At 41.6% G+C, this 23,515-nt stretch overlaps 1 protein-coding gene across 2 annotated transcripts in view; it reads left to right on the forward strand.

The window, feature by feature from the left end:
• The window catches only part of Kif13b (kinesin family member 13B), a 158,821-nt gene that overhangs the window by 59,193 nt on the left and 76,113 nt on the right, over nucleotides 1-23,515 (forward strand). For both annotated transcript variants that reach the window (XM_055609535.1, XM_055609536.1), the window contains 5 exons: nucleotides 609-789; nucleotides 12,484-12,571; nucleotides 14,858-14,992; nucleotides 17,143-17,255; nucleotides 18,307-18,418. In XM_055609535.1, the coding sequence (XP_055465510.1) occupies nucleotides 609-789; nucleotides 12,484-12,571; nucleotides 14,858-14,992; nucleotides 17,143-17,255; nucleotides 18,307-18,418 (629 nt within the window). The remainder of the gene's footprint in view (nucleotides 1-608; nucleotides 790-12,483; nucleotides 12,572-14,857; nucleotides 14,993-17,142; nucleotides 17,256-18,306; nucleotides 18,419-23,515) is intronic.

A 23,515-nucleotide genomic window follows, 5' to 3' on the forward strand; every position in this document is an offset into this window, starting at 1 on the left:
CCTCCCTCCCTCCCTCCCTCCCTCCCTCCCTCCCTCCCTCGGTGTGTGCCACCACAACTGGCTTCTGAGTCTTCTTCAGTGAATATGTGTTTCTGTTACAATGGAGAAAATACTTGTATATTAGAGGAAGATTATTGTTTGTTCTGTACATTATTACAAGAATTCAGTAAGCTGATTTGCCCCAAAGCCCATGGGTACCTGTGTCTTTTGCACTTTGATTTCAGTAGTTAGGAATATCTATATTACAGTATTGTCTATCTTTTTTTTTTTTTGAGATAATTTGTCAAGTAGTGGAGGCTGGCTTTGAACTCCTGATCTTTCTTTCTCCGTCTCCTGAGTGATGAATTAGAGGTATGAGTCATCATGTCTGGCAAGGTTTTTTTTTTCTTTCTGGACCATGTTTATTTTGTTTTATATAAGAAATAGATAGCTTCTGTATGTTCCATTCTTGTTATGTTTAAATGCATTTCTTACTCTATTCACATATATGTATATTTATTTATTATATTTTGTGCATTTTGCTAAGTCCTAAGCATTTATTGTAAGTAGAGGATTAGATGCCTTTAAATTTCTCCAAGAAATATTAATGGCTGCTTCTTGTTTGGTAGGGTCTGGAAAGTCGTACACCATGATGGGCACAGCTGACCAACCTGGATTAATCCCTAGACTCTGCAGTGGACTCTTCGAACGAACCCAGAAAGAGGAAAATGAAGAACAGAGCTTTAAAGTTGAAGTGTCCTACATGGAAATTTACAATGAAAAAGTCCGAGACCTTCTTGACCCCAAAGGGTAAAGCTTGGATGCTTGAGTGCTGTGGCTTTCTGAAAACAGACATAATAGCTTGTCTTCAGAGATGTTTGTAATTGAACAGTAGTCGAGAATGATCTAGCCATGCTGTTTGTGACATGTGTTTACATGGACCAGCTTTCCACAGCCAGTTCTGGGTCGTTAGAGCTGGCAGCGTGATGATACAGGTCTGTACTTGTGCCTTGCTGCCTCTCGTCTCACCACCCAAAGCCACAGACAAACAGAGGTGCCATGAGTTGTGATTTTGTACGAGTATGACTGTAGCCTTACCCCCCCCCCCCTTTTAAGGTAATAAATTTTGGATTTCTGTGTTTGGTTCCAGGTGTGAAGTGACAGGGGAGGTAAACACAGAACTTGGAACCTGGTTTTAAAATAGTTAATCTTAAAGCCCTCCCCATTGGAGTAGGAAATGCCCATGACTTCATGGGCTTGACTTTGAAAGAGAACTGCTTCAGAGCATAACGGGGCCCTCAGAATTCCTCTGCTCACTCTGTAGCCAGGAGGAGAATGAGGAGAGCAAGAGATAGCTGATGGGGGTTGGGAGGAAGGAGAGTGGAAAGCAATGACTGTGGCTGTTGCTGGCTCATGTGAAACCGCATTAACCAGGTCAAACAAAGATCCATGTGGGCTGGGCTTACAGCCCAGGAGGTGATAGTGAGCTATGCTTAGATGAGCTATGTTTGGTGATCCAGGAGAGATAAATTGAGAGGCAGAGAATCCCATTGAGTCTCAATTAAGAGCAAACATCTCAGTGCCTCACAGCCATCTTTTTTTTGGCTGATGTGGTCTTGGGGATGGAGCTTGAACTGATACTTGATATATCTGTCCAAACGTTATCACCCCATTGTTTCTCAAGTCAGTTCAGAGGAAGAATCCATAGTATGCATTATGTTCTTTAAGCAAGTTAGAGCAGCATGCAGTCTGCTTTGCACTTGGGAGGGATGCTAACATGAAACAGAGTGTGGAAAGGAAGAGATGGCCTTTCCTAGAGCCAAGAGGGGATTCCATAGAGGTGCTTGATGGTTTCTGTGCCAAGTAGGAGGTGAGAACAATTAGTGTGTAGGTACCACTTGTGCCAGCTTGTGGAAGTGTATGGATGTCACCCATTTGCAGGATGATCAATATTTAGTATAGCTAGAGGGTAGTGTATGTGGAAACAAAATGTCATAGAAGGAGGCCAGAGATGGGTAGTCATGGCTCAGGCATTCATTTTGTTCCCTGCACACTTTTTTATTCTGTCTTCACTGCTTTTCCTGTTTTTGACCTCTGCAAAGATGACCATTTTCTTTGAGATCTAGCTTAGACTTGTAACTTCTCAGAACCAGTAAACTGTCTGGCTTAATTGCTGTTCATCCTTGTGTTTTGTATCCCTAGTAGTCTGCCAGTTAGAAGTGTTTATTCTTTAGTGGTTTCTTGTTTGTTTTACATGTGGCCTAGTGCTCAGGATATGGGCTTTGGAGTTACACAGCTCAGGATCCAGGTCCTCATGCTACTGGTTGAGCAAATTCCTTATACTTTCTAGGAGAACTACACAGGAAATGAATGATGTTATCACACAGTATCCAACAGGGCTGTTGTGAAGATTAAAGCATGATGCACCTGAGGTCTCAGGACTTCTGGCTTACAGGAAGAACTTAACACGTGCTAGCTATGGGTTTTTCTATGAAAGTTTCTTGAGGATTAAAAAAGTTTTTTTACTTTTTTTAAGTATAAACTTTTGTTTATGTGTATACATGTATGTCTGGGTGTGTATGCACATGTGTGGTGCCTGTGGAGGTCAGAAGAAGTTACAGGATTCCCTGGAGCTGGAGTTACAGGGAGTTTTGAGCAGTCTGATGTGTGTACTGAGAGCTGAACACAAGCCCTTTGCAAGAACAGCAAGCATTCTTTCTAAAGAGCTGAGCCATCTCTCCAGACCTTACAAACATTTCTGTTTCTTAAAAGTCAAAGTAATTGGATTAAAGTTTTTAAATCAGATTTCATTTCAACCAGAGTATTTGAGAAAACTTCATTTTAAATTTTCAAGCACTGATTTTATTAATTCAGTGACTGTCATGTATAGTAATGTAATCTTGTTGTTTTTCTTGAGACATAATGTAATGTGTATATATATATATATATATATATATATACACACACACACACACACACACACATTGTCTTTAAGAAAAAGGGGCTGGGAAGGCTCAGTGGTTAAAAGTACTGGCTGCTCTCTCAGAGAACATGGGTTCAAGTCCTAGTATCCACATGGTGACTCATATCATCTGTAACACCAGATCCAGGGGAGCCAGTGTCCTCTTCAGGCCTCTGGGCACACTAGGGTCACAGATGTAAATGCTGACTAAATACATATTTAAAAATGGGGTAGTGCTGAGGAGACAGCTTAGTTGGTAAAGTGCTTGGTCTATAAGCATGAGGACCTGAGTTGGATCCCTAGAACCCATGCATGTTAAAAAGAAAAAAAAAATCCATGTGTGATGGTATGTCCTTATAATCCCACCTGAGGTTGACCTCTGCCCTCCATAGGTACATACCTGTTCACATACATGCCTACACACAAATGAACATGCACACATACTCACCCATATAATACACATTACTAAAGAAAGGGAAAGTGGAGGGCTAGCAGTTACTAGTAGTCTCTGTCCTAGTGTGAGAGGTGAGCAGCAATCCCAGTCATGTTCTGTGACTACTGTAGCTGAAGTCACATAGTATTACACGGCCACTTGTCATCATCTGTATTCCTGTGGCATTGTAAATTGAACCGAGGATGCTAGAGCTTCTGAATCATTAGGAAATGCTAAGCTGTTGTCCATAAGCTGGAAGACAGTAAAGCTCTTAGATGGCAGAGCCATTTCTTGGTCTCCACTCTACTGAACTACCCCTTTACTTATCCAGTCCCTCTGCTTGCTTCCCATGCAGTAGATGAAGCGGGTATGGTTCCAGGTTCCCTGTGATCTCAGGCTATGTGTTCACCACCATTCCTTCCACCCCACATCCCCTGCTGTTCTTTGTGATCTGTACTGTGTCTCCAAGCCCCACTGTTAGGCTGTTACCTGTATTCTCTCCTTAGGACCTGCTACCTCCACTTCAAGTACTCCAAGTCTCCAAGCCCTACAGACAATACCTTGCAAGTCTTTGTTGGTACCTTAGTTGTTTCTACTTTGTTAGCCAAATGTGTTAATAATCTGAGTGACTATTAGGTAGCAGGGATTATACTAGGAACTATAGACTCCAAAACTGTTATTAACACAAGGCACTCTTCTCTTCTAGAGCCTGAAGTCTATTATGCTAATAAATTCCCATCCAAGGTAGGGATGAGGAGACTCTAAGACAAGACATTAGATGGGAACAGATTATAAAGGAGCATGGGCGTCAGATTGTGGAGCAGGAACTTTTATGTTGTAGCACCAAAAACTACCACAGAATTCTGAGCATTCTAACCCATTATTTATTTTGAAAAGACAGTATCTCCCTGTGGCCAAATGAACACATAGTAGAGAGTACAGATTAATAAACAAAAAGCCATAATCACCTTGGAATTTAATATTAGTAAATGTTCCTTTTTAAAAATAATTTTTTCTAGTCTTTAAATTTTTTTTTATTTCTTACAGTTTATTCACGTTGTATCCCAGCTATAGCTTTCTTCCCCACACCCTCCCAATCCTACCTTCCCTCCCTCTTTTCCTCTCATGCCCCTTCCCTAGCCCACTGATGGGGAGGTCCTCCTCCCTTTCCATCTTACCCTAGCCTATCAGGTCTCATCGGGACTATCTGCATTGTTTTCCTCTGTGGACTCGTAAGGCTGCCTCCCACTTCAGGGGGAGGTAATCAAAGAGCCAGCCACTGAGTTCATGTCAGAGACAGTCCCTGTTCCCCTTACTAAGGTATGCACTTGGAGACTGAGCTGCCATGGGCTCCATCTGTGCAGAGGTTCTAGGTTATCTCCATGAATGGTCCTTGGTTGGAGTATCAGTCTCAGAAAAGACCCCTGTGTCCAGATTTTTTTAGTTCTGTTGCTCTCCTTGTGGAGCTCCAGCTCTGTTCAGGTCTTTTCTCAGCCCCCCCCTTCCCCCTTCTTTCATAAGATTCCCTGCACTCTGCCCAAAGTTTGGCTCTGAGTCTCAGCATCTGCTTTAATACCCAGCTGGGTAGAGTCTTTCAGAGACCCTCTGTGGTGTGCTCCTGTCCTGTTCCTTGTATTTTCTATCTTCTTAGGTCTATCCCATTTGCCTTTCTGAATGTGGATAGAGCATCTTACTTAGGGTCCTCCTTCTTTAGGTGTACAGATTTTAGTATGATTATCCTATATTATATGTCTTATATCCACTTATAAGTGTGTGTGTCTTTCTGCTTCTGGAATACCTCACTCAGGGTGATCTTTTCTAGTTTTCTCCATTTGCCTGCACATTTAATGATTTTCTTGTTTTTAATTGCTGAGTAGTATTCCATTGTGTAAATGTACCACAATTTCTGTATCCATTCCTCAGTTGAGGGACCTCTGGGTTGTTTCCAGCTTCTGGCTATTACGAATAAAGCGGCTATGAACATGGTTGAGCAAATATCCTTGTTGTATAGTTGAGCATCTTTTGGATATATGCCTAGGAGTGATATAGCTGGATCTTGAGGTAGCACTAATTCTAATTGTCTGAGAAAGCGCCAGATTGATTTCCAGAGTGGTTGTACAAGTTTACATTCCCATCAGCAATGGAGGAGGGTTCCCCTTTCTCCACATCCTCTCCAGCAGTCACTTGAGTTTTTGATCTTAGCCATTCTGATAGGTATAAGGTGAAATCTCAGGGTTGTTTTGATTTGCATTTGCCTGAGGACTAATGATGTTGAGTATTTCTTTGTTTCTCTGACATTCTATATTCTTCTATTGAGAATTCTTTGTTTAGCTCTGTACTTTATTTTTTTTTGAGTTTTTATACAGTGTTTTGCCTGCACACCAGCAAAGGGCACCAGATCTATTATAGATGGTTATGAGCCACCATGTGGTTGCTGGGAATTGAACTCAGCACCTCTGGAAGAACAGCCAGTGTTCTTAATCTCTGAGCCATCTCTCCAGCCCCCTGTACTTTATTTTTTAATTGTATTACGTGATTTGTTGGTGTTTAACTTCTTGAGTTCTTTATATATTCTGGATATTAGTCCACTGTCACATATAGGGTTGGCAAAGATCCTTTCCCAGTCTGTAGCCTGTCATTTTGTTCTGATGACAGTGTCCTTTTCAGTTTCATGAGGTCCTATTTAATGATTGTTGATCTTAGAGCCTGTGCTGTTGGTGTTCTGTTTAGGATTTGTCTCCTGTGCCAATGAGTTCAAGGCTCTTCCCCACTTTTTCTTCTAACAGGTTTAGTGTGTCTGGTTTTATGTTTAGGTCTTTGATCCACTTAGACTTTAATTCTGTGCAGGGTGATAACTATGGATCTACTTCCATTTTTCTCCATCTAAATATTTAGTTAGACCAGCACCATTTGTTGAGGATGCTATCTTTTTCCATTGTATGGTTTTGGCATCTTTGTAAAAAATCAGGTGTCTATAAGTGTGTGGGTTTATTTCTGGGTCTTCTATTTGATTCTATTGATCCACCATTCTGTTTCTATTCCAGTATCATGCAGTTTTTATTACTGTTGCTCTATAGTACAGCTTGAGATCAGGGATAGAGATACCTCCAGAAGATCTTTTATTGTAGAGGATTGTTTTAGCTATTCTGGGCTTCTTGTTATTCCATATGAAGTTGAGAATTTTTCTTTCAAGGTCTGTAAAGAACTGTGTTGGTAATTTGATGGGAAATCTGTAGATTGCTTTTGGTAAGATAGCTATTTTCACTATGTTAATCCTGCCATGAGCATGGGAAATCTTTCCATCCTCTGATATCTTCTATTTCTTTCTTCAGAGACTTGAAGTTTTTTTCATACAAGTCTTTGACTTGCTTGGTTAGAATTACACCAAGGTACTTTATAAGTCCTTTGTGGCTATTGTAAAAGGTGTTGTTTGCCTAATTTCTTTCTCAGCCCTTTTGTCTTTTGTATACAGGAGGGCTAATAATGTAGGAATTCCCTGGTAGAATTTTTGGGGTCACTCATGTATACTATCATATCATCTGCAAATAGTAATATTTTGACTCTTCCTTTCCGAATTGAATCCCCTTGATCTCCTTCAACTGTCTTATTGCTCCAGCAAGTACTTCAAGAACTATGTTGAAGAGATATGGGGAGAGTGGGCAGTCTTCCTTTGTCCCTGATTTCAGTGAGATTGATTTAAGTTTCTCTGTTAAGTTTGATATCGGCTATAGGCTTGCTGTGTATTGCCTTTACTATGTTTAGAAAAGTGCCTTGTATCCCTGATCTCTCCAGGATTTTAAACATAAACAAATGTTGGATTTTATCAAATGCTTTTTCAACATCTAAGGAGATTATCATGTGGTTTTTTTCTTTCAGTTTGTTAATATGGTGGATTACATTGATGGATTTCCATATATTGAACCACCCCTGCATAACTGGGGTGAAGCCTACTTGGTCATAGTGGATGATATCTTTGATGTGTTCTTGGATTTGGTTTGCAAGTATTTTATTGAGTATTTTCACATCAATGTTCATAAGAGAGATTGGCCTGAAATTCTCTTTCTTTGTTGGGTCTTTGTGAGGTTTGGGTATCAAGGTGACTGTGGCTTCATAGAATGAGTTTGGTAATGTGCCTTCTGTTCTGTTTTGTGGAATTGTTTGAAGAGTATTGGTGTTAGCTCTTCTTTGAAGGTCTGGTAGAATTCTGCACTGAAACCATCTGGCCCTGTGCTTTTTTTTTTTTTTTTTTTTTTTTTTTGAATGGGAGACTTTTGATGATGATAGCTTCTATTTCCTTAGGGGATATAGGACTACTTAATTGATTTGCCTGTTCATGATTCAGCTTTGGTAAGTGGAATTGATCAAGAAAATTGTCCATTTCATTTAGATTTTCAATTTTTGTGGCATATAGGTTTTGAAGGAAGACCTAATTATTGTTTGGATTTCTTCAGTGTCTGTGGTTATGTCCCCCTTTACATTTCTGATTTTGTTGATTTGGATGGTGTCTCTCTGCCTTTTAGTTAGTTTGGCTAATGGTTTGTCTATCTTGTTGATTTTCTCAAAAAACCAGATCTTGGTTTCATTGATTCTTTGAGTTGTTTTATTTGTTTCTAATTTATTGATTTTACCCCTCAGTTTGATTATTTCCAGCTGTCTACTCCTCTTGGGTGTTTCTGCTTCTTCTTTTTCTAGGGCTTTCAGGTGGGCTGCTAAGTTGCTGCGTGAGATGTTTTGAATTCCTTCTTGAAGGCACTTAGTGTTATGAACGTTCCTCTTAGCACTGCTTTAATTATGTCCCATAAGTTTTTGTATGTTGTATCTTCATTTTCATCGAATTCTAAGAAGTCTTTAATTTCTTTATTTCTTCCCTGACCCAGCTGTCATTGTGTAGTAGATTGTTCAGTTTCCATGTGTGTGTAGGCTTTTTGCTATTTCTTTTGTTGTTGAGGTCCAGCTTTAGCAACCATGATGGTATCTGTTGAAGTCTGCTTTGTGACCAACTATATGGTCTGTTTTGGAAAAAGTTCCACGAGGTGCTGAAAAGTAAATTTTTTTTTTGTGTTTGGGTAAAAGGATCTGTAGATGTCTGTTAGGTCATCAAATGATTCATGACCTTTGTTAGAGTCATTGTTTCTTCGTTTAATTTCTGTTTTGTTGACCTGTCCTTTGTTGAGAGTGGGGTGTTGAAGTCTCTCACTATTAATGTGTGGGGATCTATGTGTGTTTTAAGTTTTATTAATGTTTCTTTTACAAATGTGGGTGCCCTTGTATTTGGGGCATAGATGTTCAGTATTGAGATGTCGTCTTGGTGGAATTTTCCCTTGATGAGTATAAAGTGTTCTTCCACATCTCTTTTTATTAATTTTGGTTGAAAGTCTATTTTATTAGATATTAGAATGGCTGCTCCTTCTTGCATCTTGGATCCATTTGCTTGGAAAGCCATCTTCCAGCCTTTTACTCTCAGGTAATGTCTATCTTTGTGACCTAGGTGTGTTTCTTGTATGTGATAGATTGTTGGGTCTTATTTACACATCCATTCTCTTTTATCTGTGTCTTTTTATTGGAGAATTGAGTCCATTGATGTTGAGAGAAATTAATGACCAGTAGCTGTTGGACCTTTGATTTTGATGTTGGTTGTGGTACTGTGTTTGTGTGCTTGGCTACTTTTAGTTGTCTGTGGTGAGGTTATTTCCTGTGTTTTCCTGAATGTAGTTGGCTTTCTTGGGTTGTATTTTTCCTTCTAGTATCTTCTCTAACGCTGGATTTATGTGTAGGTATTGTTGAAATTTGTTTTTGTCGTTGAATATCTTGTTTTCTCCGTCTGTGAGGACTGAGAGTTTTGCTGGGTATAGTAGCCTGGGCCGACATCTGTGTTCTCTTAGGGTCTGCATGATATCCGTCCAGGCCCTTCTAGCTTTCATAGTCTCTGTTGAAAAGTCAGGTGTGATTCTGATGGGTTTGCCATTATATGTTACTTGGCCTTTTTCCCTTGCTGCTTTTAGTATTTTTCTTTGTTCTGTACACGTACTGTTTTGATTATTATGTGGCGAGAGGATTTTCTTTTCTGGTCTAATTTATTAGGTGTTTTGTAGGCCTCTTGTGTGCTTATAGGCTTCTTTAAATTGGGGAAATTTTCTTCTTTGATTTTGTTGAAAATATTTTCTGGAGATGGGAATCATCTTTTTCCTCTATTCCTATTATTCTTAGGTTTTGTCTTTTCATGTTCTCTTGGATTTCTTGAATGGTTTGTGTCAGGAATTTTTTAGATTCAACATTTTCTCTGATGGATAAATCGATTACTTCTGTTGTATCTTTCACACCTGAGGTTCTTTCTTCCATCTCTTGTAATCTATTGGTTATGCTTACCTCTGTAGTTACTGTTTTCTTCCCTAAGTTCTCCCTCTCCATTATTTCCTGTTTGTGTTTTCTTTAAAATTTCCAATTCTGTCCTCAGATCTTGAACTGTTTTGTTAATTTCCTTCACCTGTCTTGACTGTATTTTTCTTTTTTTCCTTCAATTTCTTCACCTGTTTGTTTGAAATTCTTCTGTTTCTTTTATCTCTTTCAGTGATTTAATTATTTTCTCTCTGAAGGCCACAAACTGTTTGGCTGCATCTTCCTGTATTTTTTTACGGATGGCCATACTCTGTTTGACTTTATCTTCCTCTGTTTCTGTACGCATTTTATTTGCTTCCTCCATTTTCCTCTTTATAAGCATAGATATAAGGTCATCTTCTTGAGTTTCACTTATGATAGGGTGTCCAGGGCTACTTGCTCCTGGATAACTGGGTTCTGGAGATGCCATGTTGCTTTGACTTTTGTTGGTTGTGCTTTTATGCTGGTCTCTACCCATCTGGCTGTCTCAGGTGTTGGCTGTTAATTTCTGGTGCCTGCTTGGAATCCTGAGGTGGGAAGAATCCACAGGAAGATGGTTGTTCCTGAAAGAGGCCTCCTCAGATTTTTGGCTATGTTCATCTAATGGCCGGTGCTTCTCAGGAATTGGCACAGCTCACCTCAGGCGTATGGACTTGTGTGGTAACTGTGGTCATTTGTAGTCAGGAGGCTCTCCTCTTACCAGGAGAAGTCCTGGAGATAGCTGCCCTGCCACTGGGTTTCTTGCTCTGAATTTAGTGAGCTGCTGCTGATTTTTTGCTGGGCACAGCCCTCTTGAAGAATGAGGGAGCCCCACAGTTTGGTCAGTTTGGCTAGGGAGACAGGTTGTGCCTTGGAGCAGTGTCTGGGGGCTGATCCTGTAGATCCAGGCTTCTGTAGGTCTGAGGTTGGAGCTCTGTGCCCTAATACACAAGCTGTAACCAGTGGCAGGTCTGCACAGCACTCACGCATGTGGCAGGAGGCTAGAGCCTGGAGCCTGTAGGGACCCAGAAACATTTCCAGGGATTATCTGGGTGTCCTGAGATCAGACCTGATGTTTCCCCCACCATGTGGCTTCCTCCCAACAGGGAGACTCTGTCTGTGGTGTTTTGGGGTCCACAGTTCAGTATGGAGTGGTGAGTAGAACACGCAGGTGCAGGCCAGTGGCTCTGTGCAGGTGACTGGATGTCTGCAGGAACCCAGGGACTTATCCCAAGAGCTTTTCGGGGTGGGGGTGGGGGTTGGCTGGGTGCCCTGAGGTCAGACCTGATGTTTCCTTCACTGTGGGGTTTTTCCGGACAGGGAAACCCAGTTCTGTCTGGGATGGTGAGTGGGGCACACAGGCAGTTCTCTGGGCTGGTGGCTGAGTGCTCACAGGACCCCAGGACCTTTTCCAGAGATTGTCTGGGTGACCTGAGGTTGGTCCTGATTGCTTCCTTCATCGTGGGGTTTTCCCTCGACTGGAAAACCCACTCTCTGGTGTTGTGGGGTCCACAGTTCAGTCCGGGATGGTGATTGGAGCATGCAGGCGTGTGGTGCTGGGCTGGCGGCTAACCCAGGAACTCTTCCATGGTTTAGCTGGGTGACCCGAGAATGGACCTGATTGCCTCCCACACCATAGGGTTTCCTCTCACCTGGGAAACACATCACTGGTGTTTTAGGGCCCAGAATTCAGTCTGTTGGTTGCCATGTAGTCACTGCTGTCCTACTTGTCTGACACAGTGTCTTCTTGGCACCACCATCTTGGATTCTCCTTAAAAATAATTTTACTTGACAAATAATACTTTGATTTATAGAGTACAGTGGGATACTTTGGGATATGTAGACACTATGGACTGGCTTCCTTGATCTTATTATCTGTTACCTTAATTGTCATTATTTTTTGGTGTGATGTGAAGAAATGAAACCCACCCCCAGCAATTTTGAAATATGATTTACAAGATGATTGCCTATAGTCACTATCCTGTTTGTGAGTCTCAGGATTTACTGCTCCTGACTAAAACTTAGTGCCCTTTAGCCAGTGTCTGGACAGGTGTTCCTCAGTGCCACAGCTCCATGCTTGCTGTGTGGTTTGTTTTAGAAAAGCATTGAACATTTGCTTTTTGTTTTATTGAGTCTTTCATGCATTTATTGAACCGATCAGACGTCCCCCTCTCTAGTGTGTCAGTGTGACAAAGCATGCAGACCCCTTGTTAGAACACCCAGACAAGTCAGATAAGCTCACTATTGTGTTTAAATTGCTCTGAGAGCCCTTTGTTGTCTTTGTTTCTTTGTTCACAGCTGAGCTGGGCCTGTGGGTTTTTTTTTTTTTTTTTTTTTTTTTTTTTTTTTGCTCTGAGAGCCCTTTTTTTTTTTTGTTTTTTTTTTCACAGCTGGGCTGGGCCTGTGGGTTTTTTTTTTTTTTTTTTTTTTGTGCAGTTAACACTTACAGGGCTTCTGTCTTGGGCTGGTTCTGTGAGATGACAGGAAGATTGTTGGTATTTATTTGACTCTGCATTCTTTGTGTAGTAAAGAGACTTCCCACGCTTACCCTTTTGAGCAATGTGGCATTTTACCATGTTATCAAGCTTTTCTTCTCAGCAAGGATTTTAAAGTTAGGTTTAAATCCTTGAAGGATCCAGTGAGCTGCTCTTCTTTATTAGGGGGTCTCTTTTGGTGTGTTAAGTTTCTGTGAACCACAGTTGAGTCCTTCTAAAAACAGGCAGTCACTAATGGATCGTGTCTCTGTTGTGAACAGAAGCCGTCAAACATTGAAAGTGAGAGAGCACAGTGTGTTGGGACCCTATGTGGACGGACTTTCTAAACTGGCTGTCACAAGCTACAAGGTAACATCCTTTATGTAAGCTGCTTCAACTGCCATTTTGGCTCATTACCTTTCCTTATTTTTTAAAGAAATATTTAAACATTTTGCTATGTTATTTTTATTTTTTGTGTATGCGTGTTTTGTCTGCATATATGCTTGTGTATTATGTGTGTGTCTGATGCCCCTGAGGCCAGAAGAGGGCATTGGATCGCCTGAAACTAGAGTTGCAGACTGTTTTGTGAGCTGCTATGTGGTTGCTGGGAATTGAACTCAGGTTTTCTGGAGCCATCTCTTCAGCCCTGGGTTATATTTTTAAAATTAAATTTACAATACCATTATTTAGTAATTCACTTTCTACAAAAAAAAAAAAATCTTCAAAGTGAGATGAAAATTAGTCTGTAAATATCAGCTAAGTATTATGAGCCTCTAGATCATCAGAACTTATGGATCCAGAAAGTTTTAGAAAATGTTTTGCCTATGGCAATATTTTTGCAACTAATGATTTTACTTTGGGAGTATTTGCTGTGTTGCAATTTTTTACTATCATTCTTTTTAATGTATACAGCAAAAGTATAATTATATGACTTACGAAAATTTTCTGTATGTTTGGTAGCTTTAAGATTGTGTTCAAGTATGTACATCATAAAAGCATAACAGGATTTAAGTTCTGTTTCTGTATGCGGTATTACATGTTCTGTTGTTATGCATCCTTAGTGTCTCGAAAGTACTTGGTGTAGAGTGGGTGTTTTCAGTATTTGCATGAGTGAAAGAATCAAAGAATAAGCAGTAATTTAAACAATGCTTTTCTGTTAAAGTCTGACATAGGCACTTCGAGGCTGGAGTCATGGCTCTAAGGTGTTGGTAGGGAGCTCCCCACTCCACAGGGAGATGCTGTGGTGCCTGTGCTGTCCTAGTGCCTCTTTCACTAGAGATTCGATGGCATGCTTGCTTCCATTAGGGAGGATCACCTAGATGCTTTATGTTACACTTTAGTTCATCACATAGCTGGGCAGGGCTGCAGAGACATCTGGGAAGTGGAGCCTCTTGGCCTTGCCACAGCAGACTGAGTGGAGGAGAGGACTCCTTGACTGGAAAGAACATCAGGTGGTGGGAGGAAGCTGGGGAGCGCTTTCACATACTCCATCTCTTCAATTCCTCGTTTCACAAATGCTTGTAGAGGACATTGCTGTATGTGTGTATTTATTCATTATTGTTCATGGTACCAGGGGTGAGACCCTGGGCCTTGTGTGTGCTAAGCACTTGCACTGCCTCTGGGCTCCATTCTCAGCCCACGAGATGATAATTTGTGTTATGATTAATGAAGCTTAGCTCAGATTGCTTCAGCCACTGTTTCAGAGCGTGTAGCTTTTGGGGGATGAGGGAAAGGCAGGTTTTCATTGTGTCACTCTGGATGACCTGGAACTCTTGCTAAGACCAGGGTGGCCTCAAACTCCCAGAGATCCACTTGTTTTGCTTCCTGAGTGTTGGGATTAAAGGTGTGCCAACACATCTGGCCCTGAAGCTCATAGCATTTGGAAAATCTGAGCCAGCCCTGGTGGCACAGGCCTGTAATCACAGGTCTTTAGGAGGCTGAGGCAGTAGGATGGACAGTTCAAGGCCAGTCAGAGCAACTTACTTAGGCCCTGTCTCAAAAAATAAAAATAGAGCTAGAGAAAGCTCAGAGGTAGAGCATTTGTGAAGCAAGTATGAGGCCCTCGTTTCAGTCCCCCAGAACTGTGCCCTCCCCCCAAATCATAGCTACTTTTCTAGTATTCCCAGCTTTATGCTAATTTTTTAAAGTGGTAATATCAAACAAATACCTGATATGTTTAGGTGAAGGGGTCAGAATCTTTTTCTTTTTTGCTTTTTATATAATTTATTTTAGTAATAAACATACATTGATTTTACAATTAAATGCAATTTTTTTTTTTTTTTTGTCACTCAAAAGTTTTGTTGCTAATGCTGTGCATGGTACACCTGTGGATGCAGACGCAGAAGGATCACAAGTTTGAGGCCAGCCTGGGCTACATAATGAATTTGAGGCTACCTTGGGGTACTTTGTAAGATCCTGTTTTGTGGTTTGATGGAGCCTCGCTTCTAAACTTCTCTGTGTCAAAGCCGCCACTTGCTTCCTTGTCTGCAGTAAATAACGTGCTTTAGTTGGCCCTCAGCAATAGTATGGGCTCTTGTATTCTCACTAAAATAAAAATGTAGCCTCTAAAAACTTGGGTGCTTGTGATAGTATGGGAGCGTGATCATGCTTATTCATAAACAATGAGATAAGTGCCTGTGACCTGTTTCCACTTAGGATATTGAGTCTCTGATGTCTGAGGGCAATAAGTCTCGGACAGTTGCTGCAACCAACATGAATGAGGAAAGCAGCCGCTCCCACGCAGTGTTCAAAATCACCCTGACACATACTCTGTATGATGTGAAGTCTGGGGTAAGTAGCTTCTAAAACAATCATCGTTTAGTCCAGTGATTCTCAACCTTCCTAACGCTTTGACCCTTAATACAATTCTTCATGCTATGCTGACCCCCAACCATAGAATTATTTTCACTTCCAATTTATAACTGTAATGTTTTACTGTTGTGAATCATAATGTAAACATCTGTTATGTGGTCATGACCCAAGGTTGAGAACTGCTGGTTTAGCCTGTTCTCTTTGATGATAGTTGAATTGAAGGCCTCGTTCAGACTGTTGGTCAGGACTCAGGACAGAAGGTTCTGACAAGAACAGCAGCTGCTGTACTGTAGCTGCAGCACTGTCGGAACACCCCAAGAGGGCTGGGATCTACAGCAGCTTTAGGAGTCACGCCTGAAACCACAAGGGACACATTCCTTCAATCAGGAATAAAGAAATTGCTTCTGCAGCTGTCTCCTAGCACCGGAAGTTATAGACTATTCTGGAAAACCTTAGGTTTCATAACTTGCCTGATGGCAGAAAAAAGTCAGGGAAGGCACTGGACTTCTGCTTTCCAGTCTTTAGCAAGAGGGTCTGAAAGAACTTGAGTCATTTCCTGAGGCCTGACAGCAAGGGAGTCTTGGACTAAGCCTAGTTCCTACCCTCTTTAGCAAGAGGACACTGGGGCTAAAGTTACACAAGCTGCTCACCTGGCCTGCCCACAGTAGCTGTGCACTTTCTACCCAAATGGCTGATTATTTCGGTGGAGATCCCTTTGCTGGGATAACGGCTGCTAATCAGTCAGGAGGTCAAGGAGCAGCTCACACCGGGGAAGCATGCCATAAAATGATTAGAATGTGTAGGACATCCTTTGAGTATTTCGTTGGAACCTTGTGAAGATGCTGGGGCCTCTGGCATGTTGGGACCATCTTTGCTAACTCACTCATGTATATTCTTTTCCTTCATGTGAAGATTGACTTAGGATGCCCATCCCTCAGGTGCTACATGTTGGCAAGATTTTCCTTTACTGAAAAATCACTTTTTTTTCTTCATTACATTAAGATCAATGTTAAAAACAATTTTTTTTTTGTTTTTGATATAGAGTAAAGCAAAACACAACAAATACCATACTGAAGACTTCCCTTTTTTTTTTTTTAAATCAAAAGTATTTTTGACTTGAATAGCAAAATTTCTCTGTTACGTTTATTTTATGGAGATATTGGAAATGTATTTTTTGCAGTACTGAGAACAGAACCCAGGGCCTTCTGCATGTGATGTAAACATTCTGTTGTGAGCTCCTTTCCCAGGCAGAAGATAACATAGATTTTAGAGGAAAGTTTCCACAGTGCTTGGATCTGCAGACTCTGACATCCCTTCTCATGTTTCTGTTTTGCTGATGAGGTCAAATATTAGGCATGTCACGTGTTTGTCATCGGGTGGAGGAAAACACCACTAAGACCACAGCTGATGTTAGAAAATTAAGCTGGTTGTCTGAATAAGATCAAAATATTTAGAAAATGTTTTAGACTTTTTGAACAATTTTGTTGCACAAAAGTCAGATTAATTTTTTTTTTTTTTTTTAAATATTAGCCTAGGGAGGAGCTTGGAGAGATGGCTCAGAGGTTAAGAGCACTGGCTGTTCTTCCAGCCACTGGAGTTCAATTCCCAGCAACCACATAGTGGCTCATAGCCATCTATAATGAGATCTGGTGTTCTCTTCTGGTGTGCAGGCAGAACACTGTATAAATAATAAATAAAGCTTTAAAAAAAAGAAAGAAAAGGAAATAAAGAATTAAAAAAAATGTTAGCCAAGAATGTAAGTATTTTGTTTCAGGATTATTGGCTAATATTTGTGAAATTTTAAGCACAGTTTTGAATCATTAAGCTTTTGATCTTATAAGCACTTTTGTTTACATCTATGAAAATTTTATCAATCTCTCCAAAATACCCTATTTTACAGTATTTTTTCCTGAGGTCATCAATTCCTTTGTTTGCTAACAACTGGGTTAGCAAAATCTGTAAGTTTTGTGCGAGGTGGTGGTTTTCTGCAGTGTTCAGTGGCAGCAAAATAATTTTGCAGTAATGACAGATCACTTTAGTAAAGGCTGAGACAAGAAGCCATTTGAGGGAGTCAGCCTGTTTTCAGCATTCATTAGCCATTTGCTAGCATGTGTCGATTTTCTTTGCAGACATCTGGAGAGAAAGTGGGCAAGCTGAGCTTAGTGGATTTAGCTGGCAGCGAGCGAGCTACGAAAACCGGAGCTGCGGGCGACAGGTTGAAGGAGGGCAGCAACATCAACAAGTGAGCTTTCCCAAACCAGACTCTTGAATTGCCTGATGGAACTGATAGGAAAATAGGGGACATCTGTGCTTATTGGAGTAAGATGATTCTGGAAGGATTGAGGCAATGATGAATAAGCAGTTTGGATGTTTTTTCCCTAGTGTTTTTCATGGGCCCAGGCTCATTTTCTTATCTGTGGAGTTGCTGATGGGACTGAGGAGCACAGCCCTCAGTCAAGTCGGGCCTTCTCAACAATGGCACTATCAACATTGGGCTTAGATGACTCCTTTTCCTGGGGGTGGAGGATGTTGTGCGCTGTGGGATATTCGATAGAATCCCTGATGTCCGCTCACTGTGTAATGTTAGTATCCACTTGCTCTTCCTTGACTCCCAGCTCTGACAGCCCAGTCTCTTTCTTGTGACTTGCTGTTACCCCTGGAGCATAGTCATCCATGCTGTAGACAAAACCAGTGGCTGTTTGGCTCTGAGAAGCTCTTGGCTCTGTGAACACTGTGTGCCAGCCACATTGGGCTGTAGCTTTATGTCTACTGTTGTGTTTGTCAAAGTCTCAGAAGCAAGACTTTATGAAGTAATGCTACACTTGCCAGGTCTGTCACATAAATAGCTCTCCCTCAGGCTTCATGGTTCAAGTCTTCCCTCTTCTCAGGGCTCCCATAGCAATGAGGTTAGATGTTAGCCAGCAAGTGGGGACTGTGGAACACTTCTCCAACACTGGGCTCTGATGTGCAGATGTCAGCTTATTAGCACTATTGCTTTAATCAGATTTTTATCTTGGGCATCCTTCTTGAAGGTGTTTATGCTTATGTTATTATTTTCACCTGATATTTTCCAGTTCATGTAGGTTATCTGCAAAATGAGAGGTAAGCAGTGCTAAGTGTCTTTATTGCTTCAAGTAGTCCAGATGGACAGGATCCCTGTGCTCAGTCTTCAGGTCAGACAGCAAAGTGCTGACTGAATCACTGCTCACATGCAGGCAAGGGCACCTTGCTGTCCATCCATGGGACATTTGATATGTTCTGGCTTAGCTAATTGTGTTTTTTGTTCTATGCAGGTCCCTCACAACCCTGGGTCTGGTTATCTCTGCTCTAGCTGATCAGGGTGCTGGCAAAAACAAAAACAAATTTGTTCCCTATCGGGACTCAGTTCTCACTTGGCTGCTCAAGGTGAGTCATTTTCTTTGTCCTTCATCAGTGTCTTAGGGTTTCTATTGCTTTGATGAAACACTATCACCAAAAAGCAAGTTGGGGAGGAAAGGGCTTATTCATCTTATATTTCCACATTGCTACTCATCACCAAAGGAAGCCAGGAACTCAAACAGGACAGGAACCTGGAGGCAGGAGCACATGCAGAGGCTGTGGAGGGGTGCTGCTTACTGGCTCGTTCTCATGCCTTGCTCAGCTTGCTTTCTTATAGAACCAGGGCCACCAGCCCAGCAATGACACCATCCACAATGGGCTGGGTCCTCCCCCATTGATCACTAATTGAAAAAAATGCGTTTTGGCTGGTTCTCATGGAAGCATGTCCTCAGCTGAGGCTCCTTCCTTCCTGATGACTCTAACTTGTGTGAAGTTGACACACAACCAGTTAGCATGCCTCCCGTGGTTGGCAGAATGGAAGAGTAAGGAGTAGGCTGATCTCTTCCAGGTACCTTTTCTCCATCTGTGTTCAGCTGTATAGCTTTTAGGCTGTTTGGACAGTTTCAGTTTTCTGGAGCAAGTGTCATTTTATTGTTAGTGTTTGGCATTCTTGTCCAAGTGTTGTTGAACATACAGTGGCCCCTGGAGATTGTGGGGCAGAATGACCTCATGCTGAGGGGACAGTGTGGTCACTCACAGTGTCTGGTGCTTGACAACCTGCTCTGGGCTGCGCTGCCCTGTTTGCTCACAGACAAACACTTGTGTTTGATAGCTTGGGCTTATTTTCTGTTTCATTCTCCCCTGAGCCTTTGTTTTTTTTCCCTTTGCTTTTTTCCCTTTCCCAAAGCTTCTGCTGAATGGAGAGTAGAGCACACAGCCATTTCTCCATTCATGTGAACAGGGACAGAACATAGCTTTTTCTCCTCTAGTGTGAACAAGGAACAGAAATGTGAGAGGAAAACCTCCATGAAGTGCCATGAGGAAACAGGAGGAAATCTCCCACCCTTGGTGAGAGGAGAGCACGAAGGGTTAGCTTACAAGTTTGTTAGTGATTTCACAATGGACAGGTCCCCTGGGGTATTTTGGAGGTGGTGTGGGAAGTGGACATCAGGCTGAGTATTAGAGAAGGTAAACTAGGTGACAGCTTTGTAAAGGTGTCAGTGTGGAACAAAAGCTTCTGCCTTTGTAATACTCTCCATGGTCCATGGAAAACACTGGGGAAATGGTACTTAGTTAAGAATGAGATCTCTCTTCTAGAGACCTGAGTTCAGTTCTCAGAATCCATATAGCTTAGCTCACAGTTGCCTGTAACTCCAGCTCCAAGGGACCTGGCCCCAAAGGTGCTGAACCGATCCATATAAAACTACACAGAGAAACACACAATTAAAAACAAGGAAATAACTTTTTGTGCCTGGCTAGTCTAGTGATGGCTCATTTTCTCACTGTAAGAATGTACTGTTCTTGCTATAGTGAAACAGGGCACCCAGGGAGCTTAGTAAAGCTCCATTGACTGAGTACTGTTTAGAGATCAGCCTTTGCCAAGGGAAATACTTTCTCCTGACTGTACACACTCAGGGTTCCTTCCCTGCCTCTCCCCAAGCAGAGTTTCTCTGTGTAGCATTGGCTGCCCTGGAACTCACTCTGTAGACCAAGCTGGCCTAAAAGTCAGAGATCTGCCTGCCTCTGCCTCCTGAGTGCTGGGGCAAAAGGCGTGAGCCCCCACCACTTGACTACACCCAGGTTTCCTCCAATCCCTTCTACGTAAAACTGTACACTTTTGAAACATTGTGTACTAACTGCAGTAAGTTCTGTAGAATTGTAATCCTAAAATCAGGTATGTCATTGCAATAGAAAATAAAAAAGATGGCTTCCTTTGGCCAAAATGCAATATAACGTGAAATTTTAAACAGGAGGCAAGAAAAATTTGATAATTTAAAAACCACTTGTAAACTGGACATACCTGTAATCCTAGCACTAAGGAAGCTGAGGCAGAAGGATTGATTCCAGTTTTAGACCAGCCTGGGCTACGTAGCAAGATCTTGTTTCTCCTGTCTCCCTAAGAATTACTGTTGAATGAGTACTGTAGATCTTTTATTACCAGGGAGTGTGTCAGGAATTACTGCATAGCCTGTGGCTTCAGGAAGAAAATCTGAGAAAGTCCTTCTCTCTTGGACCTCTGTAGAGGCATTGCATGGCTATTCTCTTGAATATTCTGCTTGATTTAAAATGAGAGTCTGCATGCTCGCTGTGACTTCAGTTAAGACAATAGGCAATCTCTTCTTGTTGGTTCAGTTGGTCACCATTAGTTACCAAGTGTCTGTCCCCAAAGCTGAGCCCGTGGCCCCTGTTTCAGGAGAAACAGGTGTCAGGCAGTCGTGTCTACTTGTGTCAGGAGGTGAGGTGTGAACTGCTCTGGTTGGTTCCTGCTGGGTGGTGCTCCTCAGTAAAGGTTCATTGAGACTTTCCACTCAACTTCCCTGTTTTTGATTGAAAGTAAGGAAGATGTTCATACTGTGTGAAGAATGAGTCAAAGCTGTAATTGCAGCTTCTTTGTGGTGCTTCAGCTTAAAAAACAAGGCATATTTGTTTAGGTGCTGCCATTAGTTTTTAAGACTTAAGTTTTAAAGACTTACATTTTCTGTTTCATGTCATATTTGACGTTTTCACCAAGAACTTAAGTTGAAGAATTTAAAAGCTTACTTCTGAGCTGTAATAGTTTGCCCCTCCACCTCTGCCCAGGGCATGAATTCTCAGTTCATTTGTAAGTGGGCATTAGGTTGTTGCCTTGTCCTGCTTTAATTTATAGTCCATTCCCATCCCTTGCCTGCTGATTCTCTTTCAGCGTTGGTGTGAGATTAACACATCCCCCAGGAAGACTTTCACTGAGCTCATAAAATGCCTCTTTTTTTTTTTAAAGAAATGGATGTGTATGTGGGTGTGCCAGAGGTCAGCCGTGTTGTCATCCTCCTTGACTTTTGAGGCAGGGTCTCTCCCTGGGATCTGGGGTTAGGCAGTTAGGCTAGGCTGAGTGGCCACTATGCTCCAGCGGTCTGCTGGTCTCTGACTCCTCACTGCTGGGATTACAGGCATGTGCTGATACACCAGGCTTTTTATGTAGGGGCTGGGGATCAAACTCAGATCCTCATGCTTGAGAGTTAAGCCTTTTTTTGACTGAGCTATCTCCCTAGTATCAAATTGCTCATCTTTGACAAGCTTTGCATATTTAGTTGTGTTTGCATGGCATTTATGTAATATTTGTGCTGTGCACTTGATGTTTATCACTGTCTGAGTATGGCTCTCTTTAACCCCCAGTCTGGGAATATGTGCCCAGATCATAAGGGCTAACCTTCACTTTTATTCTTAATGTCAGTTCCCTACTGGACATCATGTGACTCTCTCACCTAGCTGACAGTCATTTCCCTTGGACTTTGTTTGTCCAATCCACTCTCCAGTTTCTAAATTCATGGGAACTTTAAGCCTCTTCAGTAACTGTCCTTCAGGCTCTTAGAATCAGGGCCAAGTTCTTTAATACATTCCTTGCAAAGGCCCTTCATGGTTGACCTTTGCTCCTAGTTTTTAGCCTGGCGTTATAGGTTCCAGTTGAGTGAAGATGGCTGTTTCACTTTAGGAGTTTATTCTTGCTTGTCACTTCCATCTCTCCTGTTCCTCTCTCCTGTACCTGTGCTGCTTCACAGAGAGGTCTGGAGTGCCTTCTCTTCTGGGTTCTTTACATTCTTTGTGCTTCCAGACCCTGTGTTTACCTCTTACACAGCATTGCCTCTTCTTTTAGATGGCAAACCCCACGAGAGGGGATGAGCAAACTATCCCAGCTCTGCTCTGTATTAGCTCTGACCTTTGTTAAGTCTCTCTGCCTTTCTGGGTCTCAGTTTCTTCGAAGAACAATGAAGTAATTTGATTAGATGACTTCAGAGCTCTTTCTTCGTGAAAAGAAAAATTCCAACTTCTAAAATGAAATTTCTCTCCAGTGTCTATTTAATTTGCATTGCCACATTTGAAACAAAGCTTGTCTGATTTGCTTAATTAAGGAATAAACAAGAAACTGTAAACTTTCTCTTGGATGTCTGCCCAGTCTTTTGTTACGTTTTTCCTTTTTGTTCAAGGCAGTGTGAGCATGTTGCTGTTCCATGGTCATTCAGTAAATCAGGCATGGTTGTGCCCAGCTCCTTTTCTCAGGCTAAGCACAGCGGCAGCTTGCTTAAAACCCCTGCTAGTTATGCCAAGTCCCATTTGTCATCCATCTTTGCTGTGCCTGTGGGTAGACTGTACAGTAGCCCTTAAGGGATATGTTGCATCGCTGTTGGGTGGAACTGCAGTCCCTGAGACGTTCCTATCCCATCTGAATGTCATTAACGTGCAGGGGACCCCTCAGGACAATCCCGGAGCATTGACAATGTGAAATCTGTGTCTAGGAGTGAAAAGAGAATCAAGCAGCCTGCCTTCTGGGAGTCCAGATTGGTTACATTTCCTGTCTTTCTATATACAAGAACATGTTTTCTTCAATACGACTATCTCTGTTTTCTTTGAAAAAAACTAAAATATCAGTGATGGATGCATAATCGTACATATGGTCTGTGATTGTATTAAGATATTGATACCTTGGGAAGTACTTTGTTTCTAATCTCAGGGATAGAATAATTTGAAGTTCTGTCAAGTGATCTGACTCAGCTTTCATACATGAAGTTACTGTGGTTGCCAAGAACTTATTGTGGGTGGCTGTGAGGGAGGAGAGGCACATTTGGAATTGAAAGCGGAAAATACCTGGGAAACAGTATTGCTCAGTCTGCTAGTTCTAGCTTGTTAGGCAGGTTGTTGGTACGTTTGTTTGTTTTTGTCTTTTTCTTTTTTTTTTTTTTTTAATAACAAATCTGCCTTCTCACTAGTAGAGTGGGGTTACTAATAATTGAATTCACAAAAGGCAGAGAACTTTATAAAACTCAAATTCTAACAGATTTTGTATTAAAATGGAAAAAGCTATGTTTTCAAAATTAAGAGTTTTCTATAGGTGAATATTGGCCAAAGCCAAGAGAGCTTTCTTGTGGATGCAGTGAATGAATTTTGTTCATGGAGACTGTTTTCTGAAAGAGGACATTGAATCTTTATGTT

This window comes from Psammomys obesus, unplaced genomic scaffold (genome assembly GCF_907164565.1).
Source record: "Psammomys obesus unplaced genomic scaffold, mPsaObe1.curated_primary_1811, whole genome shotgun sequence".
In the NCBI taxonomy this organism is placed as follows: domain Eukaryota; kingdom Metazoa; phylum Chordata; class Mammalia; order Rodentia; family Muridae; genus Psammomys; species Psammomys obesus.